This window comes from Loxodonta africana, chromosome 19 (assembly GCF_030014295.1).
Source record: "Loxodonta africana isolate mLoxAfr1 chromosome 19, mLoxAfr1.hap2, whole genome shotgun sequence".
NCBI classification, from domain to species: Eukaryota; Metazoa; Chordata; class Mammalia; order Proboscidea; family Elephantidae; genus Loxodonta; species Loxodonta africana.
Genome location: NC_087360.1, coordinates 56692009 through 56715364, shown reverse-complemented (window position 1 = coordinate 56715364; position 23356 = coordinate 56692009). Strand labels below are relative to the sequence as shown.

The 23356-nt window shown below is 41.8% G+C and overlaps 1 protein-coding gene across 8 annotated transcripts in view; it reads left to right on the top strand.

The window, feature by feature from the left end:
- The window catches only part of PSD3 (pleckstrin and Sec7 domain containing 3), a 696342-nt gene that overhangs the window by 104694 nt on the left and 568292 nt on the right, over positions 1-23356 (top strand). For all 8 annotated transcript variants that reach the window (XM_064272734.1, XM_064272735.1, XM_023551047.2 and 5 more), the window contains one exon: positions 6222-7263. In XM_064272734.1, the coding sequence (XP_064128804.1) occupies positions 6499-7263 (765 nt within the window). In that variant the 5' untranslated portion in view covers positions 6222-6498. The remainder of the gene's footprint in view (positions 1-6221; positions 7264-23356) is intronic.

Sequence of the window (23356 nt, the reverse complement as noted above, 5' to 3'; positions counted from 1 at the left end):
GAGGATAATGTTACCACAGGGTGAAAAGTGAGTGTTTAATCAATACGTGTTCAATTAAGATTTTTATTAAAATCCAGTAGAACCTCTTCATCTCCATTTAAACAACCCTTAATGGAGATAATTTAGTATATCAGATACTTAGCTTTCCAATCACACTGCTGAATTAATCATATTTTGATAGCGTTTCAGTGAATTTTATTGTCTGGTAATATAAAAATATTACCAATATGCTGTTCTGACCTAAGGTTATAAATTAGCCAAATGTTTTACTTGAAAAGAGTTGCAATATTGAAGTACTTTGGGTGGCTTTGAGGCTGAATTGGGAGTTAGAAAAGAGAAAACCAAAACCTTTAAAAACTTTTTGGTTTCCTTCCTGTCTTTTCACTTTCTCCCTTTCTTAGTTTCACCACAGGGAACAATATATAGTTGGCATCAAAATGAATGTTACTGGTAGAAAGTCCTAGAAAGGGGAAGACTAATAAGGGCTGTAGTAGCTGGTGAATATCTCTTAGAGGTAGTGGGATCTAGACAAGACCCCAGAAGACAAGTAACATTTCAGAGGGGTAGAGGAGGAAATAGCTTGAGCAATGGTCTGAGTAGAGACTTGGCACAGTGGGTTTGGGGAACACGGCTTGTCTCAGAGAGTATAACATAGGGGAGCAGCGAGAGAAACATCTGAAAAAGCAAATCATCAGCTGCGGAGTTGATCTTTCTCCTGAAGACATTGGTAACCCCCAGAACATGACATGATAACGTTGGGCCCTTAGAAGACTGATGGAGCGGCAGTTCGTAACATAGATTGAATGGGATGGGCTAAGCACTGGAAGGGCTTAATAAGGCCAGGTTGGGGGGGCAGCAGCGGAAATATAAAAAAGGGAAACGTTCGAATGGAGCGGAAGCACTTCGGAGCCCCAGTTTGGAATGATGACAAAAAGGGTTTGAGTGCTGGCTATGTCACTTGTTAGTGACCTTGGGCAAGTTGTTTAATCTCTCTGGGCCTCGGTTTCTTCATCTTCATGACCTACCTCATAGCGTTGTGAGGATTAAATTGGATAACAAATGAAAAGTGTTTGGGTCATGAAGGCACTACAAAAATTGCAGCTATTACCAAGTTTGGCAGAAATGGGCTATTGTCTCCTCTGACTACTTATAAAATGTGCACTTAAAAGTAATTTCTGTTCATCTAATCAAGCTTGTTTGAAAGCTGTTCACAGTAAACTTATAACCCTGTGAGGATGACTTCACTGAGAAACAACCTGAAGCAATTAGAGATTGGGAGAAGGAGGCACAGCCTCTGGCACGGAGCCTGGGCTGCTCAGAGCACAAACACCTCACACCTCAAACCGCCACCATCGCATCCCCATCCCTATCCCCACCCTGTCTGTAAAATGGAGCCCGCTTCCTGCCTGGCTGCAAGGAGCCTGCCTCTAACCGCCCAGCACTTTCTTAGTGCAAAGAGCTTTAGAACCCATGCATGAGAGGAATGGCCATCTGGAGCATGACACAGAACAGAACGTTTAAAGTCCTCATGGCCTGGTGCTCTAGTCTGTTTAAGCACTTTTTCCATTTACTTCAAAAGCAGTCCACCTGTGTGATCAGATGCCAGGGTGGGCAGATATTGACTTGAAAAAAAATGAAGAATCGCTTACAGTATGCCAGTGTGTGCATGAAGAGAGGTGGGGGACAGGGAAAGAAATAGAAGCAGGATGGAAGTGAAAGATTCTGTCTAATTAGACTGTTTCCCAAGCTTTTCCATGTGGTTATTCCATAAATAATAATCACAAGGGGGAATATCTGACATGGCGTCTTCTCCTTCTGAAGAAATTAGTTGTGCTTGCTTTTGGGGAGAGGTGAAAAATGGCGGCAGGAGAGTCAGTTTGGAAAGAGTAAGAGGTTGAGGGGATGAGGCGGTGCTGTGCCCTGTTAATTGGAGAGGATGTGAGAGAAGTTGTCTTTTTTTTTTTAACCTCTCCGAATTTTAGGTCTTTACCTAAAAAATAGAAGATGAAGTTGGTTCCTACATATATGAATTGGGAAGCAGTGTGGCATCATGGAAACAGCCAAGACTTTAGAGACTAAAAGACCTGGGCCTCCACCCCACTTACTTGCCATGTCACTTTGGGCAAATAATCTAACTTCTGCAGGCTTCAGTGTCCATGCCTTTGAGAGAGAGATTCCAAAACTTAGTTTAACGTATGTAGAATGCCTAGGGAAGTGTCCGGCATATATAGTAGATACATTCATTAGATGGCATCTATCTTATTCTACTCTTTCATCATCTTCTTCACCATTATCATCATCATCATCAATATAACATCAAGCTCGATATTATACAAATTTCCTTATAATAATGGAGGAAACTAAGGTACAATTTTGAATGTATATTTTTAACCAGTAGATGGAATATCCTGGAAGACCTCGAAGTCTTATTCGATATGGCATGAGCAGGAATGGTCAGTGATTATTCTTGGCATTGCTTTGACTCCCCTAGGTCTCTTCTTTGAGTTAAGTCCCAACATCCATGTCCTCTCTTACCTAGCCTCTGTATGCCTCTCCAGCCATTAGCTTTCATTTCTGCCAAGCTCTCCCCCAGTCCTACATTTTACCTTACCATCTGCCTTCTCTCGCATTCTTTCTTGACTCAAGAATGCCGCTAACTCATTTTCCAAATACATCCTTATAAGTTACTACTCTCCTTCCTATCAGCTGGGAATGCCCAACATGTCACAACAGAATTGAGGACAGTGCCTCTAGAGAGCTCCTGATTTAATTGTCAAGTACAGACAACTGTGAATTCTACCTCCTGAGAGAATGAAGGAGAGTTGGAAGGCAGGCTGTGACTGACTGCTAAGTTCGATATAAATTCTGAATGGAACATTTCCAGAAATCCTTGGGACTTCCTAAAACATGGATCTCTGACACTCTGTGGAACTACTGCTTTTTGGGAAAAATTCATTTTCTTCAATTTAGACAGCAGATCTTGATAAGGTAAAGTTTTTTGTAAAGTATTGAATTATTTAAGCTTTCAAGAACACCAGGGAAATAAATACCTCTAGGGAGGGTACAGCTCCTTGTTCAACAAGGGCAACTCATGTGGGGCTGGTGGATACTTCCATGGAATCCGGGCTTTGGAAATAGGAATACAGACAAGCTAGACAATCTGTGTGGATGAGGTCCACCAATAGTAGAGAGATTTGGAAAGAGCCAGACCTAGATGCAAATCTAAACTACTGCTGTCCTCTCTATGTTGCTTTAAACGAGTTACTTAACTCCCCTATCTTGTCCTTCTTCATATCCAAAATATGCCTACTTCATAAGGTTTAAGTGAGAGAAGTGAGTGCCCTCTCAAGTGCCCACTTTCTATTCCATCCTTGTTAAAATTCTAGAATGTTCTTTCTCTCTACAGTATGAGAGAAATTATTAGCAAAAATAGGCTACAATTTAAATTATTTGTTTGCATTCACAGTTTATGAAACTTGAAGGTCAGTGGTGGCAGAGAAATAGGAAGTCAACTTAGAATCCTTTCAAAGCAAGAAAACTTGAGTTTTCTGAGATACTAAAGACAATGATTTAGGTTAAAATTATTTTTACCATCATTATTATAACAGCCATTGCAACTTTTGATGTGACCTAATCTGTACCAGTTTTGTGTTTACAAAGTGCTCTTGATTATCACATAGATTATCACATTTGACCTGCAGAGCAATCTTGTAAGGTAGGCAGGGCAGAAATTTATTTTGCTGTGTCACAGGTAAGTCCACTGAGGCTCAGAGATGTATTATGATTCACAGCTACGAAATGGTTACATCAGGGCTCAAATCCATGTCTTTTAACCCCAAATCCATTGCTGACTCTTCCCTCATCCCAATTAATTCCTGGGCTCTTAGATGCTTACCTCTCAGACAGGAAGTATAAAAACATGTATGTGATTGCCCACTGCAGGTAGAAAAAAAAAAGATATATTTCATGAGGCAGCTTAAATTGTTATGCTGGATAAACTAAGTTTCTCCAGACCTCAACAGTATGTAGGTATAAATTCTGAGAGTAGCTAATATTTATTGGAAATCTATTATGAGCCAGGAAGTATGCTAACTAAAAAAAAAATGCTAAGTAAGTCCTTTATGTACACTCCCATTTAATTTTCACTACACCCTATAAAGTTGGTAGTATTATCGTCATCTTAGAGTAGAAGAAACTGACCGTCAGAGAGTTTAAATAACTTGCCCAAGGTCACACAGTCACACAGTGGAAGCAGAGTTCAGACAAAAATCTCCCTGCCACCAAAGCACATGCTGTCAGTCACTGTGTTATTTTCGTCAGCAGCAGTAACTCAAGTTTCTCTGACGCTAGCTCCTACTTCTCACGCAAAACCCCAGCCCACTAAAAGTGTCCTCCAAAAAGTAAGGGTGTCCGAAATATTTAAGGAGGTGTTTTACATGTGCCCTCCAATTAAGTCCTAACAATCTTCCTGTCAGCTGTAATGTAGCATCTGTTATTCCTTCACTTTTATCCTATTCCAGCCCCCACAACCTAGGAATGAAATATTTGGTAGTAGTCATCTCTGTGGTGAGTTTGCTAATAAAGGAGAGAGAAGTGCCTGGACACACAACCACCACAGTTTCTTTGGTATATTATTTTATTCAGAAGTTGTGTGCTTGAGGTGGAAAGGAATAAGGGGACTGAAGTGAAACTTCTCATCTGATAGACCGTTCAGGCCCCTGCTGACGTGGCGGCTGTTGTGGTAAAAAGGCTTTGGGCAATTATTTCACTTTCCTGAGCTTCACATTCCTCAACTGTACAATGGAAATAATGCCACCTGCTTCACAGAAGTGTGTTATGTTAACAAACTAGTATTTCTTGAGTGATTTACAATTTTCAAGTACTAAATAAGTTCTTTCATAGAAGGGTATGAAAATTGCATACAGAGGATTAGAAAATCCCTCACCTAGGATTTTGCTGAAAATTAGTGTAGCTGATATAACTAGCATATTATTATTGCAATGATGAGTCTAAGTCCAGAACAAAATATTGTTTTGCAGAATTTTTCTCTATAGTGGTGTTTGCTATAAAGGGATAGCTGGCCCAGACAGCTCTGGACACATTTCTGAAAAGATGTAGACCGAGTCGTTTGTCAGTTGTCTGGAAATGTGGGCAGAGCCCACCATAACCTTGGGTGAAAAAGCAGTGTGAAAATGTTAACAAGGAGAACCAACATAGGATCCCAACCACCCATCCTGATAATTTCCAAACATTCATGCTGGCCACTGGTCATCAGCCAGTGCTGTGGCCCTTGATTATTCCAGAGTTGCTGCCAACGTGAGGCAATGGCGAGAAGCTGGGGAGGAAAAGACAACTCAGGCTAGATGTGCCACAGAGCAGCAAATTTTCTGGGCCGTAAACTCACTTTACCTCAGAGGATGATTTCCTGGTTCCTTTTTAGTCAGATTATTTCAAATTGATAAAGAACAGAGCTTTCCTACCCCCTGACCTTCTCTCTACAGGAACAAGGTCAGCATGACTTGGCAAAGGTTCTTTTCCATTATGAGGTGTACTGTGCCTGTAGTAACCACTCTAAATGTGAATCACTCAACTGAATTTTCAGATGATTTCTTTATAATGTCTGTCAGGTATGAACATCTTCTTAAATTAAAAAACAGGACTATTGTTCTCATGTTAAGGAGGCTAAAGCATCAGAAAATTCTTCACTACCCTGATATGTTACCTGGATTTTTTTTTCTCATAGATTTTTTTTTTTTTATCTTTACTTTCTGTTTTTCTCCTTTTTAAAATTATTATTATTTAATCATAGCAACTATTTTGATGTGGGATGGTAGGACGATCCCTGGTGAAGCCCCAAATAGCCACAAGATTTGAAGTGAAAATTTATTAAAGCATTAAATTTGCGTACGACCATTTGTCATACCTTTTATCATAAAGACCTTAAAAGTATTTAGTGGAAATCAATACAAACTTGGTAGATTAAACATACACATGGAAGTTTATTAGAGGCTTCATCTATAAACCACATGATGTCTCACAGTTCAGACATCAAACAGCCAGTATAGCTAATACAGAGTCCAGGATTAAGCAGTGAAATCAATAACTGTACTGTTTTTAGTTCAAATATGAGGGGGACGGTTAAAAAACAAAAGTAATTCTACTCAGACACACAAAGGTGAAAGATGAAATCTTGACTGTCCCCTCTCACCCCTTGCTTCCAGATTATCACGCCTCCACATTGGGCATTCTCCCTCAATCTGTTGGTTTTTGTGATTCTATGAAGAGTGCAGTGAGTCCAGGTCCATAGCCAAAACTAGCCCCTGATCCCCGTCTGTGGAAGCCCCCCCTTGGTGCTGAAGGTGTGTCATTTCGCCTCCTCGGTGTCGGTGAACCATGGGGCTGAGTCACGTCTGCCCACAGCTGCCGATGTTTGCATCCCTGGGCACTGAGGTCTGAAACTCAACCCTGGCAAGGACCAGCCCTACCCCCTTGGAGGAAATGGCTGAGCAGCCTCAGCAACTGCAGATGAAAACTTCCTTCCTCTTCATCCAGCTGCAGGCCCCCCCTGCTACAGCTCTCCCCGCCCTGTATCCAGCCGCAGCAGCCTGGAAAGCAGCCCTAGGGGGGCCGGAGGAGGGACACATTTTCCGGAGTCCCAGGACAGGCTTCTTGGCAGGCCAAGACCTCAGGCGCACACAGGGGTTGGCTGCTCCGCCCTCGCGCCCGCTGCATGGGGAGGGCCATGAGACAGAGACACCAGCTGCTTTCAGTTGCTCTGTGCTGAAGGAGAAGAAAGAGGGGGTGGAAAAGCCCCAGGATCTGGACCTGAGGAGGGGTGGTGTTTGTGGATCCCCACATCACAGGCGTTGCCTGGCCCCTGCCTCTGGGAAACTTGGACAGCTACCCCTGCCATGCAGGCGTCCTAGGCCAGCTCTCATCATGAGCCGTGGAAGCAGCAGCCCCTTCGTGAGCTGTGAGCACTGGCCGGTCACCTCTGCCCCTCAGGACCTGTGGAGCATGGACCACTCATCCAGGGATGCCTTAGTATGCTCGATTCCACAGGCCACTTTGGCCAATGCTGCTCACAGGAATGAAAGGGCAGTGCTGCGGAGAGGTGGCGCGTCCTGCAGGGTACTTCCGAAAAGCTGTGAAGAGGGCACAGGCTCCACAGTGTGGGCAAGAAGGGCTCAGCTCTGCAGATACTGCCCACCTGTTCAGACCAGCAAGATCTACCCGGCCCCACCTGCTGCTCTGCGTCTCAAGGTAAGAACTTGCACGTGGCTAAAACTTCTAGGCCCCAGCTCTCAGCTGTTCCCATGACCACCAGCAGAAGAGAGAATGGAGAGAGGGGACAGGGATGCTCCCTGTGGCTCACTGTTCCTCACACCTAGGTCTCCTCTCAGCTGTGAATGGGCTATGCCTCCGATAATAGAGAAATCCACTGGGCACTGTCCCCCAGGCCTGGTCCTGGCTCTTTCCTCTGTTTTCTGCCACCTCCCCAGTCCCCTGGCAATGTTTCGTTTGGAGGGAGACAATGAGTGACTCCTTCCCAGTATTTCTGCCAAAGATGGGAGAAGAAAAGTCCGTTACAGAAGTCTATAGCTTATAGGGGCAGACAGGAGGGGAGGGAAATGGAAATACCGTATTTATGGAGACCCTGTGATGTACCAGCCATTATGCTCGGTGCTTTCTCACATCTCGTTAATCCTTGTAACCACCCTGTGAAATAGTTTCATTTCCCCGATTTCAGGTGAGGGCAATGAGAGGTGGCTAGGTAAAAATCCTTTCCTTCCTTCCAAAAAGACAAGGGCAGGAGCAAAACCTGTGTTCAGAATGGGCACTGGAAAATTTGATGAAAGCTTCAGCGTGTTTTGTAGAAGTTCCCAGACTGGAGCTACAGCTTTGAAAGTTATCAACATCCTACAGTCATCCTTGCATACTTAAATTTCTAAGTCCCCACGTCTTCTTCCTGTACCCCCTACTAACTGGCATGTAGCCTTGGGCATCAACCCCTAGCCTCCATCTCCCCATTGGAAAGGTGAAGGGTAGGCCTCTATGGTCTCCAGGGTCTCTTCTAGCTCTTATGGGCTCTGCCTCTGATCACAGCCATGCCTTATTGTTAGCATGTTATTCTCTGCATCTCGGACCCAACCTCCCCACTGTGCTGTGCCCAAGGCCCACCCTGCTCTCTCTACCCAGCTCAGGTGCACAACTCCTGAAACTATGGACAAAATTAAAAATTATACTATCATTCTCCCTGTCCCAGCAGCATGGTTATCTTGCTAAATTTTACATTTCTGTGGGTCATGGGGGCAGAGGTGAGAAAAGAGTGTGTGTGTTGGGATTGGAAGGATGGGACAGAATCGGGGTGGGGGGCTCTTGGAGTGTGTGTATGGGGGTGGTCAACGTGGAGGAGACTGTCCAGGAAGTCACAGGAGAAATGATGAGATTCACAACATGGGAAAGGTGCCTTCCATGGGCTTGGAAGTGATGACATTTCATCAAGATTCTGTGCCTCTCTCCTATGTCTTCTACACTGTCCCAACCCACCATTTGTTTTCCTTTTCTCTTTTCATATAGTGGACACGGGTAGCTATAGCTAAGAACCGGAAAGAAAGGATAAGTTCAAGTTCTTTTTCAAGGAGAATTCTTGTAAGAATAGAGATGCTAGCGTGCTTCCTCAAGAAATAGTTTACATTCCATCCTAGTTCCAGTATCTCTCATTTCCTACGAGGATTTAAGAGGAATGACATACCAGTGCGTCAGAGTCCAGTCGCTGTATTTGGGGTCATACGGTAGTTATTTGTGTACTTTAATGCTGTTCTGGTGACTTGAAAAACCCGTGTTTCTCCACTCTTTCTCTCCCCTTTCTGGCATTGACCAAAGCCTCAGAGCTGTTACTGTTTCTCTGAGAAGAGGTGCTTTGGGCATTGGTCCGAGTGTGTGGTTCTCTGTCTTGTCGGCCTACTCAGCCACCACCGGTCTCACATACTGGCTAAAAAGTTAAAAGCCCCAGGTTCAAGTCCTAACCTCTAGGAAGCCTCCAGACCTCTCTGAGTTTTGGTTTTCTCATTTTGAAAACACTGATGATGCCATCTGGCTGACATTTGCAATGGAGATTTCCCCACTAAAAGTGTTGTACCAGTGAAAGGGGCAGGCAGTAGCCCTATTTTAAGGGAGAGGAGAAACAAAATTAGTCAGACAGCAGATAGGGCCAGGAAACCAGGGAGTTAGAGGTGTCACCATAGGGTGGATCTTGAGCATCTAGTGATTTCCACCTGAAGGTCCCTGTTATCAGTGCTGGTCTGGCCAGGAGGCCACCCAGAAAGAAGCATGGCCACAAAAACAGATTTCTTGATTTTGCTGGTCAGACTTTGTGATTCCTTCTTCCATGTGGAGAGGGGCATTTGGGAAATTGATGCCTACGGATCTTGAAGGCTTTTGAGAGAAGCCACGTTCTCTCAGTCCTTACGGCTATTAGCCAAGAGACCCCAGCCCAGTTTTGGGTGTTAGAGAAAGGAGAAAAATAGACAGAGATAGTGTTGCATCTGTCTAGCCCTAGGAAGACTGCAGTGCCTTCTGGCTTTGTGAGATTTGTGTATGAGAATTACATGCTCCTTTTATGCTTTGGAATTTAGCTGTATGAATCACAGCAAAGTGGCAGAAGGCTGATTCAAAACGTCCTCTTGTCAACTATGAATGCTGAGACCTTTGATTATCCACAGTGGGACCTTTCAGTTGATATGCTCATGAAAAAATGTGATTAATTATATTTATTAAAGTGAAATATTGGTTACATAGAAGCAAAATCTATTCCTACACTTTGTAGGATGCATTGCGGGATGAGGTCAACCTGTGTCAACTTTCCAAGCTGAAAAATCTAGATCTTAAGAATAAACTTTCTTTATTGCATTACTCCGTATGGTGAAATTTATTCTCTCATTGTTGAAACTTCATGGGTTCCAGAGTGAAAATTGTTGCCTTGCATTCTTCCCGTATCACGAAGAGTGATTGCACGTAATCACATTGGTTAGCTCTCTTGTTTGTTCTGTGACAGGGCTTTAGTAAAAATACTTATAGCACTCTATGATCAACAGAGGGCTTCCATAGACAGTATTTCCTCTTTTTAGAACCCCAAAACTGTGTGAGAATATAAGTTATCACCATCCCCGTTTCAATGATGAGGAGATAGTTGCTTGAGGATGATTAGCAACTCCCTGAGGCTAAAGTCTAGGAGGTGGCAACTCAGCACTGGAGCTCAAGCCTTCTGCTCTTAGGCTAGGGCTCTTTCAGGCTTCTCACAGTCTTTCCAGCTGGTGAGATTTCCTTGGAGGACAGCTGGCATTTCCTGGTGGCTGGTGGTCTGTATGCTACGGCTGCTAACCAAAGGGTTGGCAGTTCGAATCCATCAGGTGCTCCTTGGAAACTCTATGGGGCAGTTCTACTCTGTCCTATAGGGTCGCTATGAGTTGGAATCGACTCGATGGCATTGGGTTAGGTTTTGGTTTGGTGGTCTGTACTGTACTCCTAATTTCTCTGGTAGAGAATGCAGGAGAATGAACCTCAGGAGTACCAGGTCTAGTGATTTAGCTGGTCTTTTGTGAATGTGCACAGCCAGCCTTCTAGAAGCAGCGAGGGCCTGGGCTTGGAGGACGTAGAGTTCCAGCTCTGGGTGATGCCAGCTGAGAGCTGTTAACATTCCTGTTGTTTGTTAGTGTGAATCAGAAAATGTTCCATGGTCTGGGGCCAGAGCCTTCTCTGATGATCTCTTGGACCCCATGTTCTGCTGCCCCTCTGTGGGAACCCGAGGAACTGTTGATGTTTGACTTGAGTTGGGGACTAAAGGTACGAAGACATGGAAAATAGGCACAAGCCAAAAGAGAAGAAAAAACAGCTTTCTCTACAGTAGTTTTGGGAAATTTCTACAAATCTTTTTAATATTTTTTTAAATTAGGTCTTCGTATCTCATATATTTTATGTTTCAAATAACAGTGACTTTTACTATGTAAATGGCATTAGAAAACTAGTGATGAATGTATTTTTTGAATTTCCCCAAAATACCACTTTTATAAACCCTTTTATAAAAACTCTTTTATAAACACTTCTATAAAATTCTTATCCATGGCTTTAAATGTTTAGATTCTCTGTTTTGATCTCCCATTTTTCCTTCTCCTCTCACCACAGATCCTCAAAAGCAATCAACTCTTTGAGTTCTGCTCACCGTCTTGTAGCCGTCTTCAGGGTATAGAGGATAGGTGAGAATGAGCAAGGATGAGAATGAGCAAGCCTCCACTGGGGAAGCTTGTGTGAAAGAGGGGCAGTGAGCGGTACATTATTCACTGATCTAATGAATGGAAAAGCAGTATAGGCCTAGATGGGGCCCTAAACTAGGGAAAAAGACTTTTAACTCTCTGTGTTTTAGATGATTACTCCTCATAATAAAACCCATGTGTGAAATGTAAGTCTGTAAGTTCTTTGGTAGAAAGTTCTTATTTAGAGTAAAGTTCACCAGAAGTGTGATTCAAGAGATGAAAATAAACACTGGTTCTACCAACTTACTAGCTGTGTGGCTTCAGACAACTCATTAAACAAAGCTAAGTCTTACATTTTATGATAACTACAAATCTATGGTATGGAATTAAACTGTTTAACAAAATAAAAGTTTTAAAACTAGATTGAATATCATCTAAAACTTCAGCATATTTCTAGAGATTAATTATTTTGTCTAACCACTGCAGGAAAATTACACCCAGCAGGCTTGCCTTCAAGGCAGAACTGGAGTTTCAGTGGGGGGCCAGGATGGTTATGGATGTGAGTAACACAGTGCCTGGCATGTAGTCCAAAAAAAAAAACCCCAAAAACCAACCCGTTGCTGTCAAGTTGATTCCAACTCCTAGCGACCTTATAGGATAGAGTAGAACTTCTCCATTGGGTTTCCAAGTAGGCACTTAAAAATTTGTCAGATGAATGAATGAATGAACCTTTGAAAGGCTGCTTAATACCAGTATCCAGGGATATAAGAGAGTCTTTTCTTTGAGCAGTAACACAGATTTCTACCACAGAATGTCAGGGGCCAGAATTGTAAGCTGGCCTCTAATGATTTGTATTCCCTCCTCTGACCAGTTTCTGCTTGAATGCTATCCCCTTCTGGGAGTTGAGCACTGACCTTCTGGTCTACTTAACCCCTAAGACAGGTCATTTACCTCAACTGGGTAAATCCTTAATTACCCAAGCCTGTTGGACTTTCCTGGCTTGTCATGATTTAGAATCTGTACTGCTCATTTATATGATGGTGCTCCAGATAATTCTGTCTTTTTATTAATCCTTAGAATTTTTAAATTCTCAGAATTTTTAGTACCTTGGAATTGTTAAAATGAAATAGAACAAAGAGAGAGCATGCATAAATGCTCTCACAGTAATTGTAACAGCGTGTAGATAAATGCACAGTGAGGCATCCCCTTTTCAAACATCTTGGTATTTAGAGGACAGTATTGATTTGGTTGAAAATCTTGTCTTTAGTCTATTTTACGCTGCACTGGTTTTCACACAGATGTCTTGATTTATTACTCGAATAAATAAAGCTTGAGACGGCGGATGGGTTTCAATTCTTTTTCAGCTTGTGATTTGCCTTTGTGTTCCCATGACAACGTTCTCTCAATCCGTCTCTCTCTCTACCCGTCCCACACTCTCCCACACAGAGACCCTATGGATCATTGTTTAGGTGCTGCCCTCATTGAATTACATTGATCCCAGCATCTCAATCTACCTGTTAGAAGAAGGGGGCAGCAAGCGCACAGACGACTTTACTGTTGAGTGCCCCTGTGACATGTAGAAAAGGAACTGGGCTGGGAGTTGGGGGAGAGGCATTCTAGCTCTCACTCTGATTCAAGCTTGCTGAATGAGGACAAGTCTTTTTATCATGCTGAGTCCTAATGCCTTACCTGCCACATGAAAAGATGAAACTTTTTGGTTTCCTCCATTCTATTTCCATGACTCTAAGTCAGTTCTTGTCAATCCATGTGTGCCTATAGTTGTAAAAAGTCAACCAAAAGGTACAACTTTTAATGGTAAATCTCTATTTTAAAAAGTCCAGCAGATAGAGAAGTCTCTATATGTTGGAAAACTCTTTTATTCATAAAATAAGGTATCTCCCCAGTTTTCAGAAATACAAACTAAAATACATTTTAAAAAATTTTATGCCAATATATGCCCATTTTTCTAATCTTGAGCGCTGAATTTTTTACAAAAGATTGACAGCATAGTAAGTACTAGGTTTGGCCTGAGATTTGGACAGAAAGACTAAAGTGTAGTTTTTATGGACTCTCTGGGTGGTACAAATGGTTTATGCAGTTGGCTGCTAATCAAAAAGTTGGAGATTTGAGTCCACACAGAGGCACCTCAGAAGAAAGGCCTGGTGATCTACTTCTGGAAAACCAGCCATTGAAAACCCTAGGGAGTATAGTTCTACTCTGATAACACAGGGGGTCCTCTTGAGTCAGAATGGACTCAATGGCAACTGGTTTTAGTTTTCAAAACAATACATTAAGGGTCTGTGGGATCTTTATTTCTCTGTTGTATTAAAAGAAAATAAACAAATTTACTCAAAGGCGTTGGTTTTTGTTTTCAGTCTTTTGAATGAAATATTCAGCAAAGGGAACGTTGATCGTCAGTTCCAGCCAAGAGTGAAGACCTAGAATGAGGAAGAGACTTGCCCTTACTGAGCAAATTTAAAGCAGTTCCAACAGATTGGCTCAATTTTACCTCCAAGTTTTGTGCCCTTGAACAAAAGTCTTCGATCACTTGGAGAAACCCTTAAAGCTACCTTAACCTCAAAAGAGGGCAAGTCATTATAAGGAGGGCATATGTGTATATGTGAAAGGTCTTGCAGAATCCAAGGACAGATATGTAGGTGGGTCTCAGGGCAAACTGGAACCGCGGACTCCAGTGCCTTCAGGTCTTTCTTTCTCTCTTCTCTCTGCAGCCCTCTGCTTATCTCTCACTCTTTTCTGGATCACTTTTCTCTCTTTCAGCACATGTGTTTTTTCTTCCCCACAGAGGGGAATATGACTAGCCACAGTCCCCAGGTTTATATCTCCTCTCTTTAGAAGACAATTTAGACTAAGACTGGAATCTCTTTGCTCTAATTCCGAATCCCCCTGTGAAGGGGCTTCTTGATCTAGTGTGGGTTGGATGTTCACCCAATCAACTGTGGAGAGGGTAGATGCAGCTCACATTGTATTATCAGGTCTTCTGAAAGCCCTAAGATTATAACCATGTATCTGGAGAAAAGGCAGTTCCTGGTGGAGCAGTGGTTAAAAGCTCGGCTGCTAACCAAAAGGTCGGTAGTTTGAATCCACCAGCTGCTCCTTGGAAACTCTATGGGAAAGTCCTACACTGTCCTATAGGGCCGCTTTGAGTTGGAATCAATTAAACGGCAATGGGTTTTTTTTTTTCTTTTTTAGAACACAACTACCACAGCCTCCGCCAGGCTGAGTCAAGCACAACTAGATGGTGCCCGGCTGCCACCACTGACTGCTCTGACAGGGATCACAATAAAGGGTCCTGGACAGAGCTGGAGGAGAAATGTAGAACTAAATTCAAATTCACAAAAAAAGACAGACTTACTGGTCTGACAGAGACTGGAGAAACCCCTAGAGTTTGGCCCTTGGACACCCTTTTAACTCAGTACTGAAGTCACTCCTGAGGTTCACCCTTAAGCCAAAGATTAGGCAGGCCCATAAAACAAACAATAATACACACAGCTCAACCGTGTATGTAAGACTAAATGGGCACACCAGCCCAAGGGCAAGGACGAGAAGGCAGGAGGGGAAAGAAAAGCTGGACAAATGGAAATAGTGTACCCAAAGTCGAGAATGGAGAGTGTTGACACATCACGGGGTTGGCAACCAATGTCACAAAACAATATGTGTATTGTTTTATGTGTGCTATTTTATGAGAAACTAAACCTTCACCTAAAGTACAATAAAAAATTAAAAAAAATTGTTTTAAAGGCAGTTCACAGAACCTGTTACAAAGTAGAGAGGTGAGGAACAAATTTGGAGAGCCAACCCAAGTGTCTTAGTTACCTAGTGCTTCCATGACAGAAATACTACAAGTAGGTGGCCTTAAAGACATAAATTTATTTTCTCACTGTTCTGGAAGCCAAAAGTCCAAAGCAGGGTCTGGGCTGTATCCATTCCCTCTGTAAACCTTTCTCCTAGTTTCTAGTATCTGCCTATGATCCTTGGCATTCTTTGGCATTCCTTGGTGTTCTTTAGCTTATGTCTTACCCCTGTGTGTATCTCTCCGTGTCTGTTCTACTTTTTTTATAAGTCAGAAATGATTAGGCTTAGGATCCACTCTATACTGATATGATCTCATTTACATAACAAAAGAAAACCTATTTCCAAATGGAATCATATTTATAAGCACAGGGGTTAGGATTTCCGCACAGATTTTTGGAAAGACACGATTCAATCTTTAATACCAATAAATGCTAAAGACACAGAGAGTTGTCAACTAAAATTTATAAAGTATTTGCTTTGTATAAATGTTCTATCTGACCCTTGGAGATTTTAAGGAAGCCAGATTTTTATTTTATATAATCCTTGGGAAGATTTTTTAAAATAGTGTCCCTGAACTAATGATATAATCAAATAATTGCTCAATGTGGTTTATAAAAATATTTGCTTCCAGTAGCTACTATTGGTTATGATAAGGTAAGATTTTCTTTTCAGTCGCGTTGCCCATAGCCATCGAGTCGATTCTGACTCATAGCAACCCTATAGGACAGAGTAGAACTGCCTATAGGGTTTCCAAGGAGTGACTGGTGGATTCAAACTGCTGACCTTTTGGTTGGCAGCTAAACTCTTAAACACTGCACCACAGATTTTTTTTTTCCTCATAGATTTTGAGAGACTACAGAATGGTACAAGGTTTACACAGGTGTAAGTCCTTAGGTGAAAGTGGTGTTCTAGTGTAGGCAGATCACCATGATGCATCTGCAGGAGATGGCTTCCTCTCAACAGTAACTCACTGGGCTCACTGGAACTCTGTCCTAGCATTTGAGAAGACTCAGCTCTCAGTCAGAACCAAAAAAGAAAAGTGAAGATATGCCACATTCTGGAACTGGATTATACTGATTCCTTGAGCTGAACCATAACAATGAAAAACAAAAGGTAGGCGAGAGAAAGAATGGCGGCTACGCGTAGTTTAACACTGCTGGGCTACTACAGGGCTGCGTTTTTAGGACATTCACTTTCCTTCATTCTAAAGTAATCAGCAGCTGTGACTCTTTTTTGGCTGCCCTTAGTGTTGTGCATATTTCCTGTCATTATACTTAAGTCAATTTTAACTTTTTGGAATCTAACTTTCAATTTTCAGGCAGTGTGATTTTGTATTAACCTTTCAGTTACCATGTCCAACAGATCTTGAGCTAAAAATCCCCAGAGCATTATTCAAGCACTTATTATGTTTTATCATTTGAAAATCCCATTTTATCCTCAAGGAACGTTGTTACTCTTCATTGAGTTCTCAATGCAAGTCTATGACGAAGTAACAAAATGTCACCTCATTTATCCCATGTCAAAAGCAGAAGGGTCTTGGGAGAGTTTGTTTATATACGCTCAATCTTCTTCCATACAGGATTTCAAATGTCCTACAACAGTAACACTAAATAAATAAATAATAGTAAAAGGTAAATAGTAATAAAGAATCAAGTCTAGGAAAATATAAATAGAGTGAAAATCAAGAAAAGATCAGGTCAATATCAGGAAAAGAAAAAAGTGCACATGATAAAGACCTACAGACCTGATATGTTTGAGATCAGATTTGGCTCTGTGTTTAATAGCTGCCCAAGCTAAAAGAGAGACACGGTTAGCTACATAAGTCTAATTATGAGACGGGAAGGTAGAAAGTAGGTAGGCAGGTAGGTAGGAAAGAAGGAAGGCATGAAGGAAAGAAGGAAGGAGGGAGGGAGAAAGAAAAAAGGAAGGGAGAGAGGGGAGGAGTTCTTTTAATATATTCCACAGAAACTCTCTTAGAAAATCAGATTTTGTTTGCTCTTTAGACAGCAATTCCAAAATACAATGTTTCAAAATATAAAAAAAAGAAATTCTAAAGAGAATTTAATATTTACTGTTGCTCTGTTTCCTTAGACATTATATATATATATATACAACTTAACTTTTGTTGATAACATAAGTAATCACTGTCATAGCAGGGGAGGTACGTTTAGATTTGTAAGACTATGTCTACATCTGTTGTTGTTGGGTGCCATTGACGCAATTCCGACTCATAATGACTCCATGTGACAGAGTAGAGCTGCTCCACAGGCTTGCCTTGGCTGCAGTCTTTATGGAAGCAGATAGCCAGGCTCAGATAAGGAGTTTGGATTTTATCTTAAGTACAATAGGGAGCCACTGGAGAGTTTTAAGCAGGAGAAAAACAGAAATTAAGGGAAGAGCGGATACATTTATGAACTGGCTTCCTTACAGTTAGTTACCCACTGTCTTAGGCTGGGTTCTCTAGAGAAGCAAAACCAGTAAAGCGTATAAATATGTATATGGAGAGATTAGTATCAAGGAAACAGCTCGTGTGATTGTAGAGGCTGAAATATCCCAAGTCTGTGGATTAGGATAGAGGCTTCTCCTGATTCATGTAGCCACAGGGGCTGGCGAATCCAAGATCAGTAGGTTGGAGAGCAGAACTCTTGCTTGCAGGCTGTAAATATCGACTAATCCCAAGATTAGCAGGTAAGCTGCTAGCTCAAGTCCCAGAGGTCAGATGAACAAGAGGCAGCTGCAGGGTCCAGAGAGAGCAAAAGCCAGGATGTCCACTAATATTCAGATGCAGGCTACAAGCCCAAGGAAACTCCCTTTCAACTGATTGGCTACTCACAGCAGATCCCATCATGGGGGTGATCACATATAAACACTGAAAATCGTGGCCCAGCCAAGTTGACCACAATCTTAACCAGCACACCCACCGTATTACAGGATTTAATATTTCTGCCTCTAATCTTGTAGAATCCTTGAAGCATACTCCCTCCGTGCAATAGGAAGCTCTATTTTTTAAACTAGACTTCTAAGTGGTGATAATTTTTTTCCCCAAAAGTCTTTAGGTCTGTGCTGTAGGGACATGATGAAGGATTAAGATGGGGTAACCCCCACTGCTATTGAGTTGATTCTGATTCATGGTGCCCCTGTGTGTTTTATGGCAGAACAGAGCTCTATAGGGTTTTCTCGGCTGTAATCTTGACCAAAGCAGATCACCATGGTGCCACTGGGTAGGCTCAAACTGTCAACATTTTGGATAGTGGTTGAGTGCAAACTGTTTGAGCCACCCGGGGACCTTAGACGGGTAAAACAACAACAAAAAAAACATTGCTGCCGTTGAGCCGATTCTGAGTCATAGCGACCCTATAGGACAGAGTAAAACTGCCCTATGGGGTTTCCAAGGAGTACCTGGTGGATTCAAACGGCCGACGTTTTGATTAGCAGCTGTAGCACTTAACCACTATACCACCAGGGTTTCCCAGATGGGTAAAGTGGGGAGAAAATTCCCGTTACTCAAGGTTTTCAAATCTTCCTGAGCGAAAATGCACTCTGATGATAGACAAGAGCAGACCCTTTCAACTTTTGCAACCATGATAAGTTTACTTTGCTTCAGTGCATATGTTTAGGATCTAAATAGAAAATTGTTCTTATAGTCTTTGGATCGTTACAGAATTCGGTGCACATAATAGATGCTTTATAAATATTTCTCAACTATTAGATCAGCTGGGGCAAAGCCATTTTAAGTGACCTTCTGTTACTAATCCCTTCAGTTCTTTCCTTTGGTCCATTTCACATTCCTAAGGTGTTAAACTGTGAGGCTGTCCAGGGTGGGGCCTCGTCAAGTAAGGGCAGTGCTGGAGAGTCAGTCCAAAGTTGAATAACATTTCAAACTGTTTTGGGTTCATAAATTTAGCATGGTAGTGATTTTTATGAAAATATATTACTCTTATGGCTTAGGCTAATTTTTAAGACATCCTTGGGTGGGCCCGTGGTGAAAGAATTACAGTAATATTTCTTTTTGGCAGAGTGTGTTGACCTAGTTTTCTGGATCTACTTTGCAAATAATCTTTCTGAATAATCTGCCCCCCAGCAGCGATAACTGTTCTCTCGTGGAAAGCCAGCTTTACTTCAAACCTTAAGCAATTTATAAAGCAAATATTTTCAATTTAAATAAATCATTCCTACTTTTCTTTTCATACTGTTTTAGAAAGCTCATGGTAAATTTCCTGTCTCATCCCCAGTCTCTTTTTAATAAGTTAACTTTTTCTTAAAGTTCTTTGCAAACTGACTTTCCACCATCTTTTTGTTTATTTGTTTGCTGTTTGGTGAGCCACTTGTGGCTGGCTGGTTTTTACTCAGTTCACTGGGCTGTCTTGTTTATAGCCTCAGAAGTCCTTTCTGTAAAAGGCATTGCAACCTGGGATGAAAAGGCGGAGTGTGCTGTCACATTATAGGGGCTGCTACTAATGTCACATAATAATATGTGTATACATTTTTGTATGAGGAAAAAAAAAGAGGCGTTGCATAAATCCAATGAGAAGCTATGTATTAAAACTAAATGCAAAAATTATATTTTTGACTACTTGTAAGTTACCTTCTGCATTGTTAAAAAGAATTTTTCAATAATGTTTCTGTAGGTCCTTTATAAAGCTTTAAAATAGAGACAAAGAGATTCCGTGCTTTCTATAAACTTGAAGTCTAAGGCAGACAAACATATGCTAAAGGGGTATTTTAAGACATACACAAAATAGAACATCAGTAGAATGAGTAAAAAAAGACTTACTACTTCACGTAACAATGAGTGTGAGCTTACAGGGGCGATGGCTGAACAGGAAAGTTGTGTAACATACTATTTGCACACCATAATTTGAGAAGAAAAGTCAGTATGTCTATTCCACTGAGTCAGAGGAAGATTCTAAATGGAGATGAACTCCAGGGGCCATCTGAGTGAAGGAAGGGAAGCTTAATGAATTGGTAGAATGTAAAGAGGTTTTTAGTTTTGGGCTACTCTTGAGTTCACGTGTGAATTTCATTTTTCATTATGAAGCAACGTAACACCAATGTGACTATATGTACTTAAAACAAATTGGTTTTCCAAGTTGAAAATTTAGATTTCCGGCTTGTGAATTTATACCTTTCATTCAAAGTTATAACAAATAAATTAAAAGAAGTGGATGACATTTATTGAAAAGGATAAAATGTCATGAAAGGAATTGCGTATTCTGCATTTAAAAAAAAAATTCATCACTTACTGCAACATGGAAGAATTTGAAATCAGGACCAGAAAATCTGGACATAGGCCGTCATATCTATACACTAGAGAGTGGTAACATCCCACTGGACCTGGAAGATTCCCTCTTTCTGGAAGATTTCCTTCCCCAGGTGGCAGTCTGTGATGACGACTGACAAAGGCCACCCTGCAAGATGTTGCTAGGAGACAAGGGAAACACAGGAATGGGTCCTGTAAACTTGATCCAAGTCAGTGAGTCCAAGGCTGTTTCCCAGTCAGCCTTTAGTCATCAAAGCATGCAGGGAGGTGGGGCTGGGCTTGGCGTGCTTCTTTGAACGAGGCTACTTGTGTAACAACTGCCAATTGCCATACCATGTGAACAATTAGGGTACTTCTACAGCACATCAAAGCAGGTGATCCAGGTGGAGAGTAAGCCAACTGTGACCCTGAACCATATATGAGATTTAGAAGTTTGTGAGGGCTCTAACAGTATGTCTGTTGACGACAACAACATATAAAGATTGGTTTTACTGCCTCATTCCCTCTCAGCCGAGACAATTATTAAGACTTCTTCAGCCTTTCTTAATCATGAAGACCATGGGAGTGGGAGTGGGGAAGATGCTGGTGGCGTAGAGGGAAAAAAGGCTTAAAGATTGGTACGTTTTTCATGCTAAAAACAAATACTATCTAAATGATAATTTTGTCTAAGTCGTATGCCTCTTGTAGCTGTGACGATTCTTCTGAAATAAGACTTGAGCACCCAGAACTATGGGCAACAGGCTGTTTTGTGATCCTCCTAACCGGCGGAATCTTTGCTAGTCCTGAATTCTCACACTACTTAAGAATAGCTTTTTAGCATGAGACTTAGTGTAGGGTTGCCAGATTTAGTAAATAAAAAATAACAATATTTAGGACATCCATATACTAAAAAGGAGTCCTAGTGGCACTAGTTAAGAGCTCAGCTGCTAATCAAAATGTCAGCAGTTTGGACCTACCAGCTGCTCCTTGGAAGCCCTATGAGGCAGTTCTACTCCTACAGGGTCGGCAACTGATTTGGTTTTGGTTTATACTAAAAAAGTATTTGTTGTTTATCTGAAATTAAGATTTTACTGGGTGTCTTATAATTGACCAGGAAACCTTAATTCTAACCTAGTTTCAGGTTAGTTCTGATGTTGAAATCCAGCCTGTGATCTTGAACAAATTATTTAACTTCTCTGAGCCTCATTTTCTTTATAACCCATCAGTTGTTAAGAGCATCCTTATTATGTATATGGAAACCCTGGTGGTGTAGTGGTTAAGTGCAATAGATGCAAATCGAAGGGTTGGCAGTTCAAATCCACCAGGTGCTCCTTGGAAAGTGTATGGGGCAGTTCTCCTCTGTCCTGTAGGGTCGCTATCAGTCAGAATCGACTCGACGGCACTGGGTTTGTTTTTTTTTTTTGTTTGGTTTATTATGTATATTAATCACTTAGCACAGTTCTTGTATATAATAAAGGCCTCAATAAGTTTCAAGTACTATCGTGGTGAGGGCTCTATTACTTTCAACACAAGTATAGGCATTTATGCACAAATAATAGATTCAAACATACCAACGATCATGAAGATGGCACAGGACCAGGCAACGTTTTGTTCTGTTACACTTAAGGTCACCGTCATGGAATCCACTGATCAGTAACTAACAAGAACGATAACACACATCTCCTGTACAACAAGGTGGGATCCACACTTGCATGAACTTGCACGTAATGAGTGTTAAATTGTTGAATTTTGCATGAGTACAGCTTCTTCCCAAGCACTTTTGTTGAGTCTACTTGACTGCCTCCTCTTCCACTTCTGTTCCTTTTCCTTTCCCTTCCCCTATTGGAAGAACAAAGCTTTGTTCTTAAGTTACTTGAAGCCAGCTAAGCCCTGTGGACGCTGCTTCACTCAGCTTTTATAGGCCAGCAGATCCCACAACACGTGTAAGACTTATCATTCATAATAAATTGAAAAGCTCCTCTGTATAATCCTTTAGAACTACAGATGAAAAGGAATGGCTGTCCCTGGAACCACTGTAAAGATTTCATGACATTTGCATTTGAGTTGTGCTGGAGGTAAATAATTATGACATCGGGTGGTTGTTCTTCTGCTGAGTTTGGACAGTTTAAAACCACTTGCCCTGTGTTAGCTTGACACTAAGTCAGAGGATCCTGACAGCCTCCTTCACAGCTGTGAGATGGGAGTGATAGAAACTTAGACAGTTCTATAGAATTATGAAGCATAACAGGATCTGGGGAGGAGACCTGGGGCAGTGACAGAGGAAGGTGGAAGAACTTGCTGGAATGCTCACCTTTTTGGCCACTTTCTGCTACCCCTTGAGAGGAACCCGAAGGGCCCATCAGAGAACACGGCCACTGTTCTCACAGTCACAGGGAGCTCAATTCCAGATAGTCTGTATGGCACTGCCCCTGAGGCACATATGACTTTCTCTGGTTTGTTTTTTTTTTACTATGTCAGCTCTTTGTCCTCCCACATACTCTTAAGAGGGAAGATTAAAGTGAGAATCGAAGACAATCTGAGTATGCCTTTACTAAAAAAAAAAAAAAAAAAATCCCTAACCTTAGTCTTTCTCATTTCAACTCCATTATTATTAACTCTGGAGCCCTGGTATCACAGTGGTTAAAAACTCAGCTTCTAACCAGAAGGTTGACAGTTCAAATCCACCAGCTAGTCTTTGAAAACCCTATGGGGCAATTCTGCTCTGTCCTTGAGGGCCACTATGAGTCAGACTTGATGGAACGGGTTTGTTTTTTGTTTGTTTGGTTTATTATTAACTGTCCCATCTGACAACCCATTCTGCTCAGGTGTTCTTAGGACTCTGGCAGGTATCATGCCCCACACGCAGGCTGCAGATGAGTCAAAGACGGGGACCTGAGCAGTCAGCTCTGCGTCCTAGCACGTGGCCCTGGCCCATGAACTGATGAACTGGATAAAACTTTTGGATGTGTGGAAGGTCACGTTTGTGCTTGTCTTTATTAGGAACCATTTCCGAATGCCTAACTCATGGAGGGATTCTCCTTCCGACCCCCCA